Consider the following 20,558-nt stretch of genomic DNA (forward strand, 5'->3'; position numbering starts at 1 on the left):
GGGCTTGCCACACTAACTGCCGGCTGACTTGGGGAAGCCGCGGACGGTGGCGGACTGGTTCTGGCTCGGGACCGGACACACCCCAGACACCGGAAGACACCTTCCCTCCAAGTTAGGCCAGTGGTGTCTGGGAGGTCCACGGAGCAATGGTAGTTGGCCCCAAGCCAGAACAGCTAATTGAGGATGGCGTCCTCTAACGCCGTCACCTCCGCGAGCTTGCAGAACTCCCTGGCGTACTCGTAGAAGGGGAGATTGAGGCGAGCTAGGGCGGCGAGGCGAGCTAGGGCGGCGACGCGAGCGGCAATTTCCATCGCCGCGGGGGGGGAAAACCAGGAAACAAAAACTTTCAAAAAGACGGGGAAAAACAAACGCGAGGAAAAAGTCGCCGCTCACTTTCGGTTTTGGGTCCGCTGTTCTGTCACAATACACGATAGAGGAATGAGGAGACGCTGGAGAATACTTTAACAAGACTTTATTTCCATGAACCAAGGGAGACGAACTCAGGAAGACGTTTAACAGCGGACCGAGAACTAAGGACTGGGAACACTTTAAATACACACAGGGGGGGAACTAGGAAACAAAAAACTTTCAAAAAGCCGGGGAAAAACAAACGCGAGGAAAAAGTCGCTGCTCACTTTTGGTTTTGGCCCACTGTTCTGTCACAATACACTTCAGAGGAACGAGGAGACGCTGGAGAATACTTTAACAAGACTTTATTTTCATACACTAAGGGAGACGAACTCGGGAAGACGTTTAACAGCAGACAGAGAACTAGGGACTGGGAACACTTTAAATACGCACAGGAGGAGGGGATGACGAGACACACCTGGGAGCAATGAAACATCAAGGGAAACACCTGAGACAAATTAACTTAATCAGGACAGGAACCTAACCAAATAAGGGCATGGGAAGGCACATGGGGAGCAAGACACACACAAAACATGGAACAGAGTCTGACAATATGTCTGTCGATCGGCCCATTTTTTATCCATCCATCCAAACTTTCCTTTTCTATTTTTAATTACTATATTAACACATTTGTATTTAGAGCATAATTTCCCAGCTTTCTTGTCAATGCATCCAGAACTGAAACCATTTCTTTTCCAAACTGGCTACTCTTTTATAGAGATGCTTTTGACATTTCTGGGGTTTTCAGAAGCTGATATTGACATCTTTTGTTGATCCTGGATCAACATTACTGTCCAAAAATATAGACTTAACCCAATCCCTACCCCTAAACCTAACCTTACCCATAATTTATTCCTAAAATCAGAGGGAAATGGTAGCTGATTAACAAGGGTGTAGAAGCACCTAATCCTGATTGTAAGCCTAAAACTGACATTTCCTGAAAAGTTATCTCTCAATTATGATTGGTTTATTGGAATGATGTTCCTGGATCAACAAGGATGTTGATCCTGGAACATGTTGTACTTGGTCAAATCACGCTCACCTATATATAGAATATAGAAAGATTGATTATGTTGATCAAAAGATAGAAATATATCAAATTTATCACTTCCTCAGCTGTTGTGTTAGAAACATTCATGCAACAGCATTAACCAGTTTTCTGTAATCTAATAGCAAGATTATATAACACAATGTATGGTGCTCTAAATGTACATTATTTTTTGTTTGTTAAAATAGTGGTCACTTTATTTTTAAAGTCTAATTCTCTCTATTAACAAACCATTAACTATGACTTTTGCCTCAACAGACTCCTAATTTTGCTGCTTATTAATAGTTAGTAAGGTAGTTGTTAAGTTTAGGTATAGGATTAGGGATGTAGATTATGGTCATGCAGAATATGTGCTTTATAAGCGCTAATAAACAGCCAATATGTTAATAACAGGCATGCTAATAGTTATTAGTGAGAATTGGTCCCTATACTGAAGTGTTACCAAAAAAGTATTAAAACTTTGTTAGATTTACAATGGTAATGACTGTGGAAAGATGTAATCACATACTGTATGTGAAAAGGGTCCATTAGGACAGAAGGATAATTAAAATCCTGAACCTGCTAATCAGGTCTTTAGGATTACTAAAAACTTCCTGCCATGTTTGTTGAAGTAGAATGGAGATAAACTCTGCAGGGAGATGGACCACCAGGAGCAGAATTTAATAGCCTGAATGATATTTGTGAGCTCTGATGGAGGGGAATGAAAATTAAATAAGACATAAAGGAAACTGTTAATGTTTCTTTTATCTTTCTACTAAAGATATGCCTCTTTTAGTGTGTGCTTAAGTTTCTTGATTTGTGTGAAACAAAATCTTACCAAAGCTCTTTGTGCTCCACATACAAATTCCACACGTACTCCCTATCCTGGTGTTCCACGTTTCCATTTCCTGCCATGACGAAGTTATGCAACATGTCCGGAGGATTCCCTTCCACACATCCAGTGCTATATTCTTGGGAAAACCCCACACCCACTCATTTTCCCTCTGCTCTGACCCTGTGCTGGAGTTTGTGGGTGTGGTGGTTGGCTTTGAATGGAAAGGTGGGGCGGAGGGTGTTTTGGTAGGGAATCCCTCATCGTCATGGAGACACAGCAGGCTGGAGGCAGGCAGATGTGAAAGAGCTCTTCACATGTGACTGAAGAGAGAAGCTTCTGTGAGGCATGGAAATATTTCGCCATCCACACAGTGTTTTCATTTATCAGTCTGCCGCAGTGGTGGAAAGAGTACTGAAAATTTGTACTTAAGTACAAGTACTGTTACATTGCTGAAATAATACTCAATTACAAGTAAACGTACTGGTGTCAAAACAGTACTTAAGTAAAAGTACAAAGTACTCCTCTCAAAAACTACTCAGAGTACTAGTTACTAGTTACTTTTTAGCCAGCGATATTTAATGAATTACCAAAAAATATTCATATCAATGTGAATCTATGTAGATAATAGCTACTTTGAACAAAACCCACTTTTATCTTATTGACAAAGTATGTGAATTAGTGGTCATGATACAGGAATTTCTAACTTCAATACCTTGAAAAATATCGGTATCAAAGTACTTGTGAACCGGAAGTTGCAACTGACTTCAGTGTTGTGATGTATTGCCAAGTGAAATGGAATATTGAATAAAGGGCGGGGTTTTATTGCGGTGCACCTCCACTTCACCTCTTGTCCTCACAGATGAAGAAAAAAAAAACCGCATAGGAATCGTTAGGTGGAATCGAAATTTTTATTTGACAACAAGTATCCGATTCCTGACCTTAAGTATCCGATTCTGGAATCTGAATCGATTTTCGATTCCCAACCCTAAATGGGACCGTCAGATATTTCAATATCGGTATCAAAATATAGATGTTTATGATAACACTACCATGTAGTTTGTTTCTCCAAACTTTGAGTCTATTAATTACGCTGAGCTCCCTCGCTGTTCGATCAGCTCTTCAAAACCTGCTGCTCCTGGTTCAGATAGCAGGGCTTTTATTGGTCCCTTCACGATCGGATATCTTTATTGGCTAATGAAGTGCTGTCAAAGATTTGAATATCAATTCAGATTGGGGGCGTACTCAGTAACGAACTATGATTTAAAAGTAACGAAGTAGATTATTTTGCTTAATTTGTACTTAAGTACAAGTAAAAGTACAGCTTTAAAAATATACTCAAAAAAGTACAAGTAGCCGAAAAAACTACTTAATTACAGAAACGTGAGTAGTTGTAATTCGTTACCTCCACCACTGCCCGACATGTGGAAAACATTTTCAGCTTACTTTTTTGTTCTAATGAGGATCGGTTCACCCAAAAATGAGAATTCTGTCATTAAACGCAACCATTATGTTCTTTCAAACCTGTATGGCTTTCAGATAACGTCATTGCCATACAATGACTATTCATCATTAAAAGAAAATAAGCATCATACACTTAAAAATAAAGGTTCTTAATTGGCATCTATGGTTCAATGAAGAACCTTTAAAGTCTATGGAACCTGTCCATTGCACTAAAGGCCCTTCTTTAGATTATTAAAATGTCCTTCCTATTATTATTTTTTTCTATTCACTAAAAGGCTCTTTTGGGAATCCAAAATAATTTTTCTAAGGCATCGCTGTTGAACCCCCCGTTTGCATCTTTTTTTAAGAGTGTAAATGTAGTCCATATGGCTTCTGTGCTATATTCTAAATCTTCTGAATCCATATGATGGTGATTGTGTGAGAAGACTGAAATTTATATAATCAATGAGTCAGTAAACTCAATTTGAGGATCAGTCTTAATTTGTGAATAAATTGTTCATTCTGAGCCACCTTAACAGAATAATTGGTTCACTAATCTGGTTTTAAAGCTAAAGTCAGTGAACTTGAGAATTAAACAAAAAAATCAGTTTTCCAGCATGAGGGTTTGGAAAGACATGATGTCAAATAAATAATGACCAAATGTTCATTTTTGGGGAACCATAGTGAAACACTTTAGACATTTTCATTTTTTCATCTCATTTGTGGAGATATAAAGTTGTGGTATGTGAGGAAAAACTAGTTTTCATCTAAAAAATGACAGATACTGTCTGCGAAAGAGAAGGACGGATGAATGAAAGTATAAAAGAAAGGACGTTTCTGCTGACCAGCTAGGGTTGAAGCCAGCTGATATCAGCATATGGCAAACCTACCTGCAAACACACAAGAGAGACAGACAGACAGACGGATATACAGATAGTTAACCAAACCTCACACCATGTGACACACACAGCCAAAAGAGCTCTTGTTGTATCAGATTGTGTTTATACACGAACACACAGACACACACACGCACATTAACTGTCTCAGAGACACACAAACAACTCTTCTGTTCAGGTGCTCATATATTATGTCAATCTCTGTAGCCCACGGCCCTCCATGCTTCTGTGGTTGGCTCATGGAAAAGTCAAGCATTCTGTGATGTGGTCTCAGCTCTCTGTAAGCGACTCATACATACTTATGTGTGGGTATGTATGTGTATGTGCAGAACACCTTGTGAGAGGAAAAAAGGGGGAAAGCCTTGCATGACACAATTTTTCTTATCCAGACCACGATGAGGCAGCGACAGAATGAAAGAAAGGAGGAATCCTTATAACACGTGTTGCTGCACTGACTCAGATATACTGTATGCTGCTTATTTCCAAGACATCTGTGCGTGTGCGGGATTACTTGGTAATTCTCTTCTCTTCTCTTCTCTTCTCTTCTCTTCTCTTCTCTTCTCTTCTCTTCTCTTCTCTTCTCTTCTCTTCTCTTCTCTTCTCTTCTCTTCTCTTCTCTTCTCTTCTCTTCTCTTCTCTTCTCTTCTCTTCTCTTCTCTTCTCTTCTCAAATGTTTCTGAACATCAGAGCTAGCTTAAATGATACAGGACATGTGCTTTCAACAATGACATTATTGTATCTGCTAGTAATCACTGATCTATTTCTGGATTATGAAAGGGGAGCTCTGTTTTAGATTGAAATATATTTACATCTTTGTGCTTTTTTATTTCACATTAGGCACACAACATCCCTTGTGAAAAAGAAGTGCACTTAATTGTATTGAATGTTCACATGTAGTGCACTTCAAATCTTAAAAGTATACAGTATATATCTATACTTTTAACATACCAACTTCAAAGTTAGGGCCAGATTTACTAAACAGGACAAATTAGCGTTAGAACGCAATTCCATAAAAGCGCTGATAGGAGGGGAAAATTCTGCGGTTAATTACTAACAACGCGCACATTAAAGAACACAGAACACAGAACACGACGCAAGGATACGTTTTCTACGTGTATTTACGCTTTGATTTGAACGAAAATAGAGCACTCATCACTTTATAAAATTCAGATTGAACCACTGATGGCAGATGGACTATTCTGACGATGTCTTTCATAGTTTTCTGGGCCTTGACAGTGTAATTTACTTGGCAGTCAATGGTACAGTCACAAGCCTCCTGGTTTTCATCCAAAATATCTTAAATTGTGTTCCGAAGACGAACAAAGCTTTTATAGGTTTGGAACGACATGGGGGTAAGTGATTAATGACAACATTTTCATTTTGGGGTGGAGTATCCCTTTAAGACATGCTTTTTTGGGGTATTAAATAATGGCGCAAATACCAGTAATTTCTCTCCTATATAGTAGAAGAAGAAACCAGCCTTCCTCCAATCCACAGTGCAAACAGCAATTGCGTCATGCATTTTACACAGATATACTAAATATGGTTCAGTGCATAATAATAAATATATAAAGGGATTTCTGTCTCTAGATGGATCTAACATTTCAAAAGGGAACAAGTTCAAAAATATTTTTTTTCTTGGGAATGTGAAATGTAACTCCCCAGCTCTTATCGTTCCCCTCATACACACATTTACTCACATTTTCCAATTGTTTCTAATGGTGGAGTGCGTGTTTCCCTTCCTCTCTGCTCAGCAGAACAATGCAACATTAACTTGAGAGAGGCACTTTGGGATGTGGGCTCACCAAGGTGACTGCCTTACTTCCTCTAACATGTTTTCCATCTTACTGTTCCTCTATTACAGCTGCTTTTAGAGAATGTTGTTTATTCAAAATGAGTGACCTTCTGACCTTTGGGTCTTTAGTGCCTTAGATTAGATGCCCTTCTAATATTCTGAACTTCATTGTGGTCTGGCTTCATATTTGAACTTTTTGAAATGACGCGCTACTACAGCAAAGTACTTTATTTTGTACTAGTCCATTCTTTTGTAAAAGAGTGTGTGTTTTGATGCCACAGATTTCTCTGTACTGTGTATGTTAGCATTAGCGTCAAGTTCATTACCTAAAAAAAATTTGGGTTGTGCACTGTGCATTGTGCATTGTTCATCATATCGTAAGAAGCTATTGTGTTTGCAGGAACCTGGATTCGAATCAAGCCTACAACATGACCTCCCTCCCTGTTTTATTTGATAAATGTAAAAAGCTGACAAAGTTTGACAAACTCAGATCTTGTGCCCAGCTAAATTTTGTGGGTGAAATCCTGTTTTTTTTGTGAAGTTTTGTGAAAGGGTGAAATAGTTGCAGTCAGATTTCGCTCATGTTCATACTGTACAACATACAACTAATGTGACCTTTCGCACCTGTAGAGGGAGCAGTCACAAAAGTCCATTTGGGTGCAAATATTCCAACTTTGACACTGACAGACCTCTTGTTGGTCTTAAAAATTGGTTTACTCTAATACTTCTCTCTCTATTTGACACAAAGTAAACTTAACTAAAAAATCAGGCTTGCATCATCCTCATGAAACAACCCAAATATTATGACATAATATATTAATTCAAAATATGTCTGTCCTCATGTGTAGCATAGAAATGAATGAAGACATGTATGTGTCTCAGTATGATATGTATGTTTTTATGTAAGTTTGGAGGTATAAAATCCATGCAAATGCAAACACCTCCAGCAGCAGCACAAGCTTACCAACACTTTGTTTGCTTGTTTGTTGTTTTCCCTGTGTGGATTTCATTTGTCCCAGCTTGATGCAGGGGAAAGAATAAAACAAACAACAAGAAAATACATCTTTTTATTTGTTAGTTTGGCCTGGGAATGATGGCAGAGACATTAACAGAGCAAAACGGGATGACTCAATGTATCACACTGACAGAAAATATGTCTCCTTCACAAACAAGTCAGAGCATTGTGCTGCAGAAAAAGAGTGTGCTTGGGAACGAGGGGCTTCGCAGGATGGAATGCTGGGAATTAGGGTCGGGCAGGAGAGTGGGAGACAGGTCTGAAGGGAAGGGAAGGGAAGGGCGAAGAAAGAATGGAAGAACAACAAAAGAAAGAAAACAAAAACTCTGATGAGGAACATAAGAGGAACAGCTCTGGCTGTGAGTCGTGTATGTTCTCCACTTCTTAACCTTTGTTAGAATTCATTTAAAGGGGTCCTATTATGCTTTTTCACTTTTTCAACTTTAGTTAGTCTGTAATGCTGCTGTTTGAGCATAACCAAGTGCAGCCAATCACAACACACACTGGCCCAGCTAACCAATCACAGCACATTTCGTATTTCAGAAGGTGGGCCTTCATTTGATACAGGAACTATTCGAGCCATTCATGCCAGACTGGGGAGAGAGGTGTTGTGATAATGTAAAATATGTGAAAAATAATGTGTTTTTCGAACAACCTAGTATGAGAGCCTGTTCTAGTACACCCCCCAAACAAAATCAAGACTTTGTAAAAGAGCATAATAGGACCCCTCTAAGATAACTCTTTCATATGCACATGCTTGTTTGACATAACAAATAGTAAAGGTTTGCCTCAGGAATTCCCTGTTGAAGTTGGTATTAATGAGGCAGTGACCCCAGTGAAATGAAATGCTCTATCTAATAATGGTCTTTTTGTAAATTCAGCATGTGGGTGAGTGTGCTTTTGTGAATGTGTGTAAGGTCATCATTAATGTTAGCATGGCTACTGAACAATAGGGCCATTAAATGGGATAAAAGACAGGACATTGATTGTTTTGGCAGTGCTTAGTTTGGAGATCTGTTACACACTTTTGGCAGAGGAGGCTTATTAATTTCTCATTTCCTTAAAAAGAGATACAACCATGGACAAAATAGATGGCATTTTCAGCAGAAAGTATTAGTGGTTCTTGCATAATGGTAGCATGCTGAAACAAATAGTAAAGGTTTGCCTCAGGAATTCCCTGTTGAAGTTGGTATTAATGAGGCATACAGAAATAAAATCATATCAGTGACCCCAGTGAAATGAAATGCTCTATCTAATAATGGTCTTTTTGTAAATTCAGCATGTGGGTGAGTGTGCTTTTGTGAATGTGTGTAAGGTCATCATTAATGTTAGCATGGCTACTGAACAATAGGGCCATTAAATGGGATAAAAGACAGGACATTGATTGTTTTGGCAGTGCTTAGTTTGGAGATCTGTTACACACTTTTGGCAGAGGAGGCTTATTAATTTCTCATTTCCTTAAAAAGAGATACAACCATGGACAAAATAGATGGCATTTTCAGCAGAAAGTATTAGTGGTTCTTGCATAATGGTAGCATGCTGGTACAGTAGATGGTAGTTGGGCTTTTTTCATTAAGTTATAGCCTGAGTAAAAGGGACCCACCACAGATTTTCTTCATTTTTGTATCTAGATGAAGAAAGTAAATTTACAAATGTTTTGAGGAATGTGTATCAGCTTGCCTTCATCGCTGTGAATTACATTATTATTTTGGTGTCTCTCTGCAGGATGAAGCGAAAATACCTTCAAAAGTTAGTGTGGCCAAGTCCATGAAGTTTCCAGAGCCTGTGGAAGGAGAAGCTGAAGGCGAACACAAAGCAGCAGCAGAGGAAGGAGGAGAAGACAAAGAGAAAGTCAATCTGGACCTGTCCTCAGATGAAGAGGAGGTGGAGATCGAGGAGACCATTGAGGAGTCTCGAGCAGAGCGCATCAAACGAAGCAGCCTGCAACGCGTCCAGAACATCAAAACTGTTTTCTCCAAGGAAAAAATGGAGAAAACCAAGCAAAAGACCAAGGAGAATTTGGAGAAGACCAAACAGAAGACCAAAGAGAACTTGGAGAAAACTCGCATGAAGACCAAAGAGAACTTGGAAAAAACCAGGCAGAAGACCAAGGAGAATCTTGAGAAGACCAAACAGAAGACCAGGGAGAACCTGGAGAAAACACGTCACAACATAGAGAAAAAGATGGGCAAACTTGGCAATCGGATGTCTGTGAACCCCGAGCGCAAGGAGAAGCTAAAGTCCTCGCAGAAGAAGATGGTAAAGTCTTTCACTCCTGAACACACCATCTATGCTCGCTCCAAAACGGCTGTCTACAAGGTTCCACCGTTCACCTTTCATGTGAAAAAGATGCGTGAAGGAGAAGTGGAGATCCAGGGAACCGAGATGGTGGAAGTCGTTGGGGAAGCAGAGGAGATGGAGAATGCAGTGATGGAGGGAATAGAAGATGAGGAGATGGAGATGGAAGATGGTGAGATGGTGGAGGAAGATGACGAGGACGAGACAGAAGATAGCCCTGAGATGAGAGCGCTACTGGAGAGGGGAAAAGAGCTGGTGTTAGTGGAAGACCATGACAGAGATAGTGATTAGTGTTTGTGTGTGTATTTGGGTGCTTGCACATTAGAGAAGCTTGTAACAGAATGTTTGATTGGTAGGACAGTATGGAAGGCTCAGTTTGATATCAAATGTCAATACAGAAAATTTGATTTCTGAAAGCTCAACTCTCTGAGATGCTAATCAATGAACTGATGCCTAAAGAGGTTTTTCCTCTACATCTACAGCAGAGCACCATCTCAATTAAAGTGTTTGCAGCATTCTCTGACATAGCATAACCTCTAGTGTGTAGGCACCCTGAGCATGTGTGCTGTACTGCTAGTCCAGATATTGGATTCTGCAGGAGAATGTGAATGTGTCTGTTTGCATGTGTGTATCTGCATCTTTTCTATCAGCAGAATGTTTAAAATTTAGGGTGACTCTATTCACCTAACGTATGTGCGAGTGAGAGATTTACTGTACTAGTTCAAGTAACTTAGTTCCTTGAGTGAATCTTGTTTGGTAAGACTAGGCGTGCCAATCAATAAGATGCAACATGGTATCTGGGAACATTATTGTGCTAGACCAGTGTTTCTCAACCCTGGTCCTGGGCGCCCGCCAACACTGCACATTTTGTGTGTCTCCCTAATCAAACACACCTGATTCAACCCATGAGCTCATTAGAAGAAACTCCAGGACCTGGAATGGGTGTCAGATAAGGGAGACATACAAAATGTGCAGTGTTGGCGGGCGCCCAGGACCAGGGTTGAGAAACACTGTGCTAGACGGACAGGATGAACATAAAATTGCAACTCTATGAAACAGATAACAGACAGATGGCTTGATAAAATGAACAACATACTTGTTGGCAGGCAGTTCTTTTGTTCTAGAAGATTAATTGGTCACACTTTATATTAGGTGGCCTTCATTGAATGCCTACAAGACATTGTCTTGATCTACTGTGTAACCACATTCCCACATTTACTGCTCATGAGTTTGGGGTGTGGATAGGTTAAGGAGAAAGGGTTGGTTACAGTTAACAGTGTAATTGCAAATGAAATGATAACTATATTGCATCAAACTGTTAGGTACGTAGTAGTTAAGGCAATCTAATATAAAGTGAGACCAATTATTTTCCTTCTTGTTCTAGTCTCACATGTAGAGCTACAGACTTTTCATAAAAGGTGGAGGAACAAACCAAGATAAGAAAACCTGAAGTATTGCTTCTAAGTGCTCATTTTTATATATCTTTTATATATCTTAGAGTTTAATGAATAATGTTACATTTCCGTTAAAGTCAAACTGTTACACTGATTACTTTTGGTCTCAATGTGATAAATTACACAAATAGTAAATAGTATTAGAAAGAAGAATACGAAACCACATTTAAACATCAAAAATGATTATGTGACTACATGTTTTTGTCCTTTTGCATGATTTTTACTGGAAACTATCAAAACAGATGATAAAAAGAAGTATAAATGTCTATAAAATGATCTTCAGAATGGCACTGCAGGCTTGCTCAACATAGGCAGCAGTGCTCTTTACCCATTTAACACTACTGTTTATGTAACATTTGCACGTCCCCTGGTGGACATGTGTGGTTGTAATGGGCCAATGAGCGATGAACCCTTAGCCTCATTTATTGACCTAAGAGCACAAAAGTTACAAAGTTAAAGCGAAACAGGTATGAGCAGCAAAAAGCTACAGCTAATGTCATCAGCACCTCTGATCTTAAGTGAAACACATATAATGAATAATGAATCACTGCTATTACTTAGAGCACAATCATTTATTTCTCTGTGTTAATTTCATTCTCCTCCATGTTTAGATAGTATCATTATAGTATATCACAAAAATGTACTCTGCTTTAATCAGTTTCTTTTTTGTTCGTTTTATTTTTGCTTGTGTAGCCGATAATGCATATGAATATTCTCTTGTAATGTCAGTCTTAACCACTAATGTGTTAATAAAAGCAACCATGCTTCACACTACATGAGTGCTACACACTACATAATTTCATCAAAATTAATGTATTATTTTTACACTGTATTGTTGTATTGTACTGCATACTTACAAGCAAATTATGCAACAAATTATGTTCATAATATCATATTGTTTACTGTACATGAAAAACATATACCTTTGATTTTCGAAAGACCCTCGTTAGAGAGTCCTTGGCATTAAAATGTGGTTAAATAGAGTGCACACAAGAAACAAATGATACATCTGTTTAATTTGATTTGCATTTTCAAACACAAAGTGAGTTTAGCATTGGGTATACAAAAGTGGAACAAAATAAATCTGTACCTTGTTTTGACAATAGCATTCAATTCATATAAATATAACCATTTTAACTGTTGTCATTTGCTTAGCTATTAATTCAATGCAGAAGAGAAGATTTTAATTCTTATCTCGTTTTGTATTTGCCAAAAATCGCTGACATACTGTCTGTACTGGTTTAACTCTCACCAAAATTAGCAACAATTCATCATCACGTCTTTAACACAAAAATAACTTACAAAACCATGCAGAGTGACAGCTACCATAAAGAAAACACATCTACTCCAAACATAACCACATGTATTTAGTTATACAACTCATAACAAATCAAGAAGATCTTCACGTAACACAAAATAACCTCGGGAGAGAAAACAATATGCGTGAAACTATAACTCAGCAATGCTAAGATTCCACGAAACATAAACTGTAAAGATCACTGGTCATGCTAGTAAAGCTGATGCATGCAGTGCCTATCAATGCCATTCACTAAGTTGCGCAGTAGGTGGATGATTCACTGTTGCCCTGGATGTGATGTATACTCTGGGTATATTACCCACTTGTTACCATGACGATGTTTAGCGATGTGGTGCTTTCAAAGCTGCTTCTACCTCTTCCTCTGGTTGAAGCGTGTGCCACTGGGCCACTGGACGTCTGGGATTGGCCAGCATTTCCGACCAATGGCGTAAGCCGACACCTGTGGCGCCATAACCAATAAAGGTTTTGCCAATGGGGTCGTTGCTTCCCAGCTTGTCGTAGTCATACACAGTAATGAGGAGCTGGACTTTCTGCATTAGGATAGAGTGGGTTTGGACTTTAGAACATGCATTTATTTCATTATGGACATGAATAAAATGCCCCTTCAAATTTGTACATGTACAATAATAGACACAATATAGGCTATATCAGATGTAAGAATGATCGCACATCACCTGAATCTGTTCAAATGGGACCTCAAAGCTGAAGCTCTCATTAAAGTATGGGTTCAGTGTGTTCTTTTTAACAGTAGTTTTCTTCTTCTTCAGACGCTTTCCGTTATGCTGTAACACAATCTTCACATACGGATCTGACACAGGAAGTAGTTGAGATGAAAAATCAGAAGTGGAAAAAAAATTACAAGAAAACATACAGCAAACTGTAATTGAATTTATTATTCAGTCAGTTTGAACACACCTGCTCATTCTCAATTATTAGCATTTTCCACATTTAAAAAAAAAGGCATCACAATTATGGCATAGTGCAAATGTAATTTAAATATTTAAATTCACTTTTGAGTTGTACCTGATAAACCACCAACATCCATTTTTTTTAGATTTTTGGCCTCCATTATGTTGACGGTGAGTTTGCCAGCAGTGGGCACATAACGCAGAGAAATACAAATGTCTCCAAGTTTCTCCTGTTGAAGAGAAAGAAAGACCAATCACAGGAACAAATATCAAATATCCAGGAATTAATGATGGCATACCTGAGAAATTAAGTCAGACGTGCTAATACAAATATTGAGAGAAAATAAAATGTACCTCCTCCTTTTCTCCACTTTCGAGATCCCTCCATTCATGCAGCGGTTGTCCGAGATCCACACAGCTCATGGGAATCGTTATCTGGCCGATCACATCATGTTTACCAAACCGATCAAAATCAAACACCTGAAGCACCAGAGTTTTACCACCCAATTCAGCATAGGGAATCTATAATGCATGATAAGAGGCAGGAACAGAGAAAACGTGAGAGAAACAAATAAGCAAAAATTAGTGTAAAGCAGCTTTCCAGTGTTAATACATGGTAATAAAACATTGAGATGTCTTTTCTAAACTGCAGACAAGCCCAAAAGAGAACAAATGCTTCCTGTTACAGGTCATTAAAGGAATAACTCATTCAAAAATATACTGGTATTTTGCCATTATTTAGTCTATATTGTTTCAAAATTGCATAATGTTTATGCAGCTCTTTTCCAGACAAAGGCAGTTTATGCTGAGCGTGTGACAGACATTTAGACTTTTTTTAATTACATTTTTCTTTCTTTCTTGTAAAGAACAGTTGCATAGTTTGAAACAACATGATAAATAATTTAGAATGATTATAATAAGTATGAAAATATTAGTTCATTTTTAAGTGAACTATTCCTTCAAAAACATATATAACCTCAGTGATACCTTGATAGCTGCCAATCAAAAAATGAATGACAAAACCATTGTAGGGAAGCAGGGATTTCTGGGAACTTAGGATGCCACACAAGGAGACAAAACCCTGACACAAAACCTGAGAGAGAGAGAGAGATGGACAAACAAACTACAGGTGGAACTAAACAGACGCCAGAACACTCAAAAGACAAAACTACAGGCAATAAAATGTTACGAATTATACTGGACGACCACTTTAACGGCAACACATACATGACTCATCATGTACGTACTGTAAGTTAGAACCTGGCTTCGTACTTCATAAACAAACAAAACACCGAACAAAAAAAACCTTGAAGATGAAGGTCTCATTAAACACAGGGCACAGATTTTTGCGCTGGACTTTGGTTTCAAACTTCTTCTTCTTGTCTGGAAGCAAGTAAACTTTCACATATGGGTCGGATGTACCGCCTATATCCATAGCGGGAAGATCTTGAGCCTGAAGAACTCCAACTATCAGCTGTTGACAGAAAATTAGACATGTTCCATGTTTCTTGTTACAATGACATCATTACATCTCTACCTATTACAGTACTTTTAATGCATTAGGCACCTGAGCATCAGTGAAGGTGTAATCCAAAGAGAATTCCAGTTTTCCAAGGTTTTCTTGCTCTTCTTTTTGCACGTCTCCCTCCTTTTTTTCTCCTTCTTCCTGCAAAGATGAATAGTTATATTATATGCAGTATGTTCATGGAATATGCAAATTCATTGTAAATAACAAAGGACGTTGTGCTGTGTTTTAACTTTATTCTAGCTTTTCTATCACATACATTTATTTATTTATTGTCACACTTTACAATAAGGTTCCATTTGTTAGCATTAGTTACTACATTAGTTAACATGAACTAACTGTAAAAATACTTTGCATTTATTAAGCCTAGTTAATAACATGAACACATATTAATAATTACAGTAACAAATGTCTTACTCTTTGTTAGTTAACTAATATTAACTAATGGGCTAATGGGTGTTTTCTTTTTTATAGCAAACCATGATTGAAAAAAAAAAAGTTATATTTGTGTATTTCTTTTTTGCACCTTTTGTTCTCCTTCACCCTCTCCTTCAGTCCCTTCTTTTTTTCTCCGTCCTGCTCTCTTCCTCTCTCGAGCCTTCTTGGATTTCTTCTTCTTGCCAAAGCATTTCTTGAACATGCAAAATGTAAAGCAAGCCACAAGGGCGAGAACCACGACCACGATGGCTCCTACAGCCCACATCGGCACTATAGAGAACAGAAAGCTGGTCAGTCTCCATGGAAACAGGTACAGGACATAAATCACACAGGACAATGTGTGTCACATCACCATCGTCTGTAAAGCTGAACAAAAACTATGAATCAAAGTGCTCCATTTATGTAATCGGGCTTCACATCAAATGCAGATAATGACTCAGAGAATAAATGAAAATGAAGAATGATTTTGTGTCCTGTGAGGTTACACAATCACAACAAAATCAGTGCATTTTAATGAAATGAGTTGAACTTAATAGAATTATTTATAAATGTAATAAATTGTCTTATCTACATCGGTACATCCTTTTTACTCGTTTATGTTAATATATGGCCAAATGTAGATACTTACATGGAAGATGTTCCAGCTCATTCATGAACTTGTTCTTCATGTGTTCATAGTTGTGATGAGTTGGATGAGCAGGATGGTGCTTATGTTCTGGTTTTGGTTGTGGTTCAGGTTCTGCTGGTTCAGCAGTCCGCCGAACACGGACACCCATGTCCACAAACCTCATGCCAACTCTGTGTCAAGAATCCAATGCACAGCCTGAAAATAACAACCCAAAAAGAGGATGTATGGAGTACACTGTTCAGAAAATCTCAAGAAATTAGAAATGTCTTTAACATCATCTTTAGAAAAGAAACTCTTCAAAGTCATTCTTGATGCTTGGTTTGAAGATATTTGTTTTTCTCAAGAAAGGTGAATAACTGTAGAAGTAACAAATAAAAACAAATATTTATATTTTCTCTATATTTATCTGAACAGCAATATTTATTCTTGGCACAGAATATAATTGTGGTACTTTTTTTAATTGGCAAAGAGAAACTGTTTCCTTGGAAACATGACAGCATAAGAGTCAGTGCTAAAAGCAGCTCAAATCATAGATCTTATACAGTTATATCTAATTCTGTACTGTACATGGATCCTCTATACAGTCTATTTCACACATTCAAAGGCTGAGAATTCGGTTCACATCTAATACATCCTGCAATCATAATTTCTGTATATTCATCACAGTACAAACGTGTATGTGCATCAGTGCATGTATATGTTCCCTAAAGCCAGAAGACAAACATGGCTGATTCTAATCCATGATGTATTTACCCTCCTCTGCCATACCACCATCCACCCCCATCTCTACTGGTCAATGTCTCTCTCTCGTTCTCTCTCCCATGCTTAACGAGATTATGGGGGGAAAATAAAACCAAAGCTCAGATAACTCAGATAAACAAGGCATCTCTTTGAGAAATTATAGCTTTCTTCCCTGCATTGATTGACTTGTTCATTCATTAACGCTTCATTTAGGTATTCTCAAAACACTGAATGAAAAGAAACAACACCTCAGTACCATCCTAAATACCTGTTCACCAACACACACTGCAAAATGTTCTTTGTGCATGAGTTCTTTATGCAATGTCTAATTTTGTTTTCAGATTTCTGCAGATTCATGGAACTAATGAAAAACCCAGAATGATTGTGATTTTACGTTTGGCTTAAGGTGATTTTATTGGGTAATAAGACCACATGTTCTGGGCTAAAGCCCCTCTGTAAAAGGACCAACTTTGGTTAAAATTCTAACAAAAACGATTGTTTGGGATAGTAGGGCAAAGTAGGAAGTGTGAATGCTTTCCAAAATCGTGAGGGAATTTGTCAATTGTGAGGACTGCTCCAATCACGATTCATTTGTAAACTATTGTATTTTACAAGCTTGTAATTTACTTGCATGTAATTTTAACATCATCTTTAGAAAAGAAACTCTTCAAAGTCATTCTTGATGCTTGGTTTGAAGATATTTGTTTTTCTCAAGAAAGAAGTAACAAATAAAAACAAATATTTATATTTTCTCTATATTTATCTGAACAGCAATAATTATTCTTGGCACAGAATATAATTGTGGTACTTTTTTTAATTGGCAAAGAGAAACTGTTTCCTTGGAAACATGACAGCATAAGAGTCAGTGCTAAAAGCAGCTCAAATCATAGATCTTATACAGTTATATCTAATTCTGTACTGTACATGGATCCTCTATACAGTCTATTTCACACATTCAAAGGCTGAGAATTCGGTTCACATCTAATACATCCTGCAATCATAATTTCTGTATATTCATCACAGTACAAACGTGTATGTGCATCAGTGCATGTATATGTTCCCTAAAGCCAGAAGACAAACATGGCTGATTCTAATCCATGATGTATTTACCCTCCTCTGCCATACCACCATCCACCCCCATCTCTACTGGTCAATGTCTCTCTCTCGTTCTCTCTCCCATGCTTAACGAGATTATGGGGGGAAAATAAAACCAAAGCTCAGATAACTCAGATAAACAAGGCATCTCTTTGAGAAATTATAGCTTTCTTCCCTGCATTGATTGACTTGTTCATTCATTAACGCTTCATTTAGGTCTTCTCAAAACACTGAATGAAAAGAAACAACACCTCAGTACCATCCTAAATACCTGTTCACCAACACACACTGCAAAATGTTCTTTGTGCATGAGTTCTTTATGCAATGTCTAATTTTGTTTTCAGATTTATGCAGATTCATGGAACTAATGAAAAACCCAGAATGATTGTGATTTTACGTTTGGCTTAAGGTGATTTTATTGGGTAATAAGACCACATGTTCTGGGCTAAAGCCCCTCTGTAAAAGGACCAACTTTGGTTAAAATTCTAACAAAAACGATTGTTTGGGATAGTAGGGCAAAGTAGGAAGTGCGAATGCTTTCCAAAATCGTGAGGGAATTTGTCAATTGTGAGGACTGCTCCGATCACGATTCATTTGTAAACTATTGTATTTTACAAGCTTGTAATTTACTTGCATGTAATTAAAATATAGCCTAGGTCTATAATAAAAGTACTTGGGTGACAAATCACTGCACCCCTTCATCTACACTATCACTAGCTTGGGCTTTTTATCCAAGATTATTTTTGGCATATTTTCACACGTTATGCTTCTCAGCTGATAGCCTACCTTTTTCTTTTAGCTCCACTGTAATATTTACATATCAAATGCAATCCATTTCGTGAGATTCTACATTTCTACATGAAATACACATCGCTTCCAAATAAAAGTTAATTACAATTGTGAATGCTGTGGTAAATGTAAGCAGGCTGTCATTCGTGCTCATTTTCAGCAACAGGTTACGATGGTAACACACGAACGCATTGAAATGACATATTTCACAAAACTGAAACAATTTGCCCTCATAATGTGCATATTGCTGATGTGTGTCCTGTCAGGTCTGCTAAAGTGTGATATAAAATGAAAGCTTGTCTCTGCATAGAAAAAAATAAAAAAGATTGCAACATACCTGATAAATGAATACCTCCGGATATCTTGGGTGGGGAAATACCTTACTAAATTAACATTAAGACGATGCCGGTTTGTTTTCCCAGCAGCCCTCAGCCAGACATGCTGATGTGTGTATATTGTGATAAGTATGGTACTGGTGGTTTAACCCCCTCCCCATCAGCTTTAAGCTCAAGTGCTTTCAAATCATTAAAGCACCACTAATCTCTCTCCCCCTCCCCATCACATCTGTTATGCAGTTAGAGGGTTTCTCCATAAATTCACATAAACCACGCCTCTGCCTTTAATTCAGGTATGTTACTGTACTAAAAAAAAAAAAAAACCTTTTTTCCTCCCCAGTGATATGTTAATCTTGTGTTCATTTCCTTTGAGAGCTCTTATTTATGTGACTACTGCCCAGCATCAACTGCCCCTCTAATCCACATAAAACATCATGCTCGACATCATTGTTCCCATCTGGGACACGTTGTGGATGAAAATAGCCTTTCTGCCCTGATAATCTGTTTGATCACGGATTACACTTACATTTTTTTTCAATCAATAAATCAGAAAGTATTCTTACTAAGCATGTTCAGTCATTTAAAACCAATCCGTTTTGATAATTTCGACACTGCTATTGATCTAAATGTTCTACTTTTGTATGCCAGTTTTGTACATTGGGGTTTGATATGGCACAAGAACTGCTACGGCCGTGTATGGTAGCCTTGTTTAGTGCAGAGGCTTTTGGTATGTTCAGTGCATACTACTATACTATTGTTGCTTCTGCAGTTTATAGTATGTATACTGAGCATAATAGGCATATTTTGGGTTGGGCTGGGTGGATTGTATCTTTGTTCTTGGCCTTCAGTTGCTAATCTTTTCTATGATGTGCTATTGAATGATAACCAAGGGGTTTGGTTGGATAGCACTGCCAATTATAGGCTATTATTTTAAAACCACATTTACATGAATTGTAATTTACATTTACAAGATATTAATTTAGCGGACACTTGTGAAAAAGAAGTACAATCAACCCTCATATTCTCCTCTTGCACACTTTACACTCCTGGTGTTACAGAGGGATTTACAGTGCAATTGTATAAAAAATAAAAAATAATGAAAATACAAAGATGTATCATTTGTATTTATTTCGTAACAATACGTTTATGGTGTGTTTTGGGGGATATGTGGTACTTTTTAAATTATTTATTACAAAATGGCTCAACACCTTAATAATCTAAATTAAATATTTAAAAATCTTCTAGATATTGATTTTAGGACAAAGTACTGGCATCTGCAACATAACATAACAAGTTATAAAATACATTAAAATCGGTTTTATTTTCAGAAGTTAGAAGTTGTTTGAGGTGTTTTGAAGTGTCTGCTTTAGCACTAATGCCATAAATTTGTAAAAAAAAGCATGTCTAACTAAAATGCTACTAAAAGACACGTGACTTAGAGTCACTTTTTAATGTGCTGAATAACATACTGTACTACAGCACAAGTAAAGTACTTGATTATAATTTGAACTATACTGTGTTATTTGATATTACATTTAAAATTAACAAATTTTAATGTACTAAATTGCAACTTCATTATTACAAATGTGTAATTACAAATATATATATATATA

The 20,558-nt window shown here is 37.6% G+C and overlaps 2 protein-coding genes across 2 annotated transcripts in view; one reads left to right on the top strand and one right to left on the bottom strand.

Annotated features, from left to right (window-relative positions):
- cavin1b (caveolae associated protein 1b) overlaps nucleotides 1-10,533 on the top strand; it is a 22,655-nt gene extending 12,122 nt beyond the window's left edge. Inside the window, exon 2 of the mRNA XM_016231231.1 lies at nucleotides 9,142-10,533. Within this exon, the coding sequence (XP_016086717.1) occupies nucleotides 9,142-10,005 (864 nt within the window). The 3' untranslated portion in view covers nucleotides 10,006-10,533. The remainder of the gene's footprint in view (nucleotides 1-9,141) is intronic.
- Nucleotides 10,534-10,662: 129 nt separating this feature from the next.
- syt5b (synaptotagmin Vb) lies at nucleotides 10,663-19,254 on the bottom strand. The gene is made up of 9 exons (XM_016231232.1): nucleotides 18,948-19,254; nucleotides 15,986-16,180; nucleotides 15,446-15,627; nucleotides 14,962-15,060; nucleotides 14,701-14,868; nucleotides 13,749-13,916; nucleotides 13,510-13,624; nucleotides 13,161-13,294; nucleotides 10,663-13,016 (listed from the first exon to the last, which is right to left on the bottom strand). Exons 2-9 carry the CDS (start codon nucleotides 16,146-16,148, stop codon nucleotides 12,807-12,809), a joined length of 1,239 nt encoding a protein of 412 aa, XP_016086718.1. The 5' UTR covers nucleotides 16,149-16,180; nucleotides 18,948-19,254; the 3' UTR covers nucleotides 10,663-12,806.
- Nucleotides 19,255-20,558: the final 1,304 nt, after the last annotated feature.

The sequence above is a fragment of the Sinocyclocheilus grahami genome, unplaced genomic scaffold (assembly GCF_001515645.1).
Source record: "Sinocyclocheilus grahami isolate Dianchi unplaced genomic scaffold, SAMN03320097.WGS_v1.1 scaffold385.1, whole genome shotgun sequence".
Classification (NCBI taxonomy): domain Eukaryota; kingdom Metazoa; phylum Chordata; class Actinopteri; order Cypriniformes; family Cyprinidae; genus Sinocyclocheilus; species Sinocyclocheilus grahami.

What these genes read in the sequence shown, in the direction of transcription:
- syt5b (XM_016231232.1), bottom strand. Translation starts at nt 16,148, where the DNA reads ATGAGGTTTGTGGACATGGGTGTCCGTGTTCGGCGGACTGCTGAACCA. An exon ending in ACACCTTCACTGATGCTCAG is followed by an intron (nt 14,869 to 14,961) that starts GTGCCTAATGCA and finishes TTCTGTCAACAG; the next exon opens with CTGATAGTTGGAGTTCTTCA. An exon ending in AAAGTGGAGAAAAGGAGGAG is followed by an intron (nt 13,625 to 13,748) that starts GTACATTTTATT and finishes TCTCTTCAACAG; the next exon opens with GAGAAACTTGGAGACATTTG.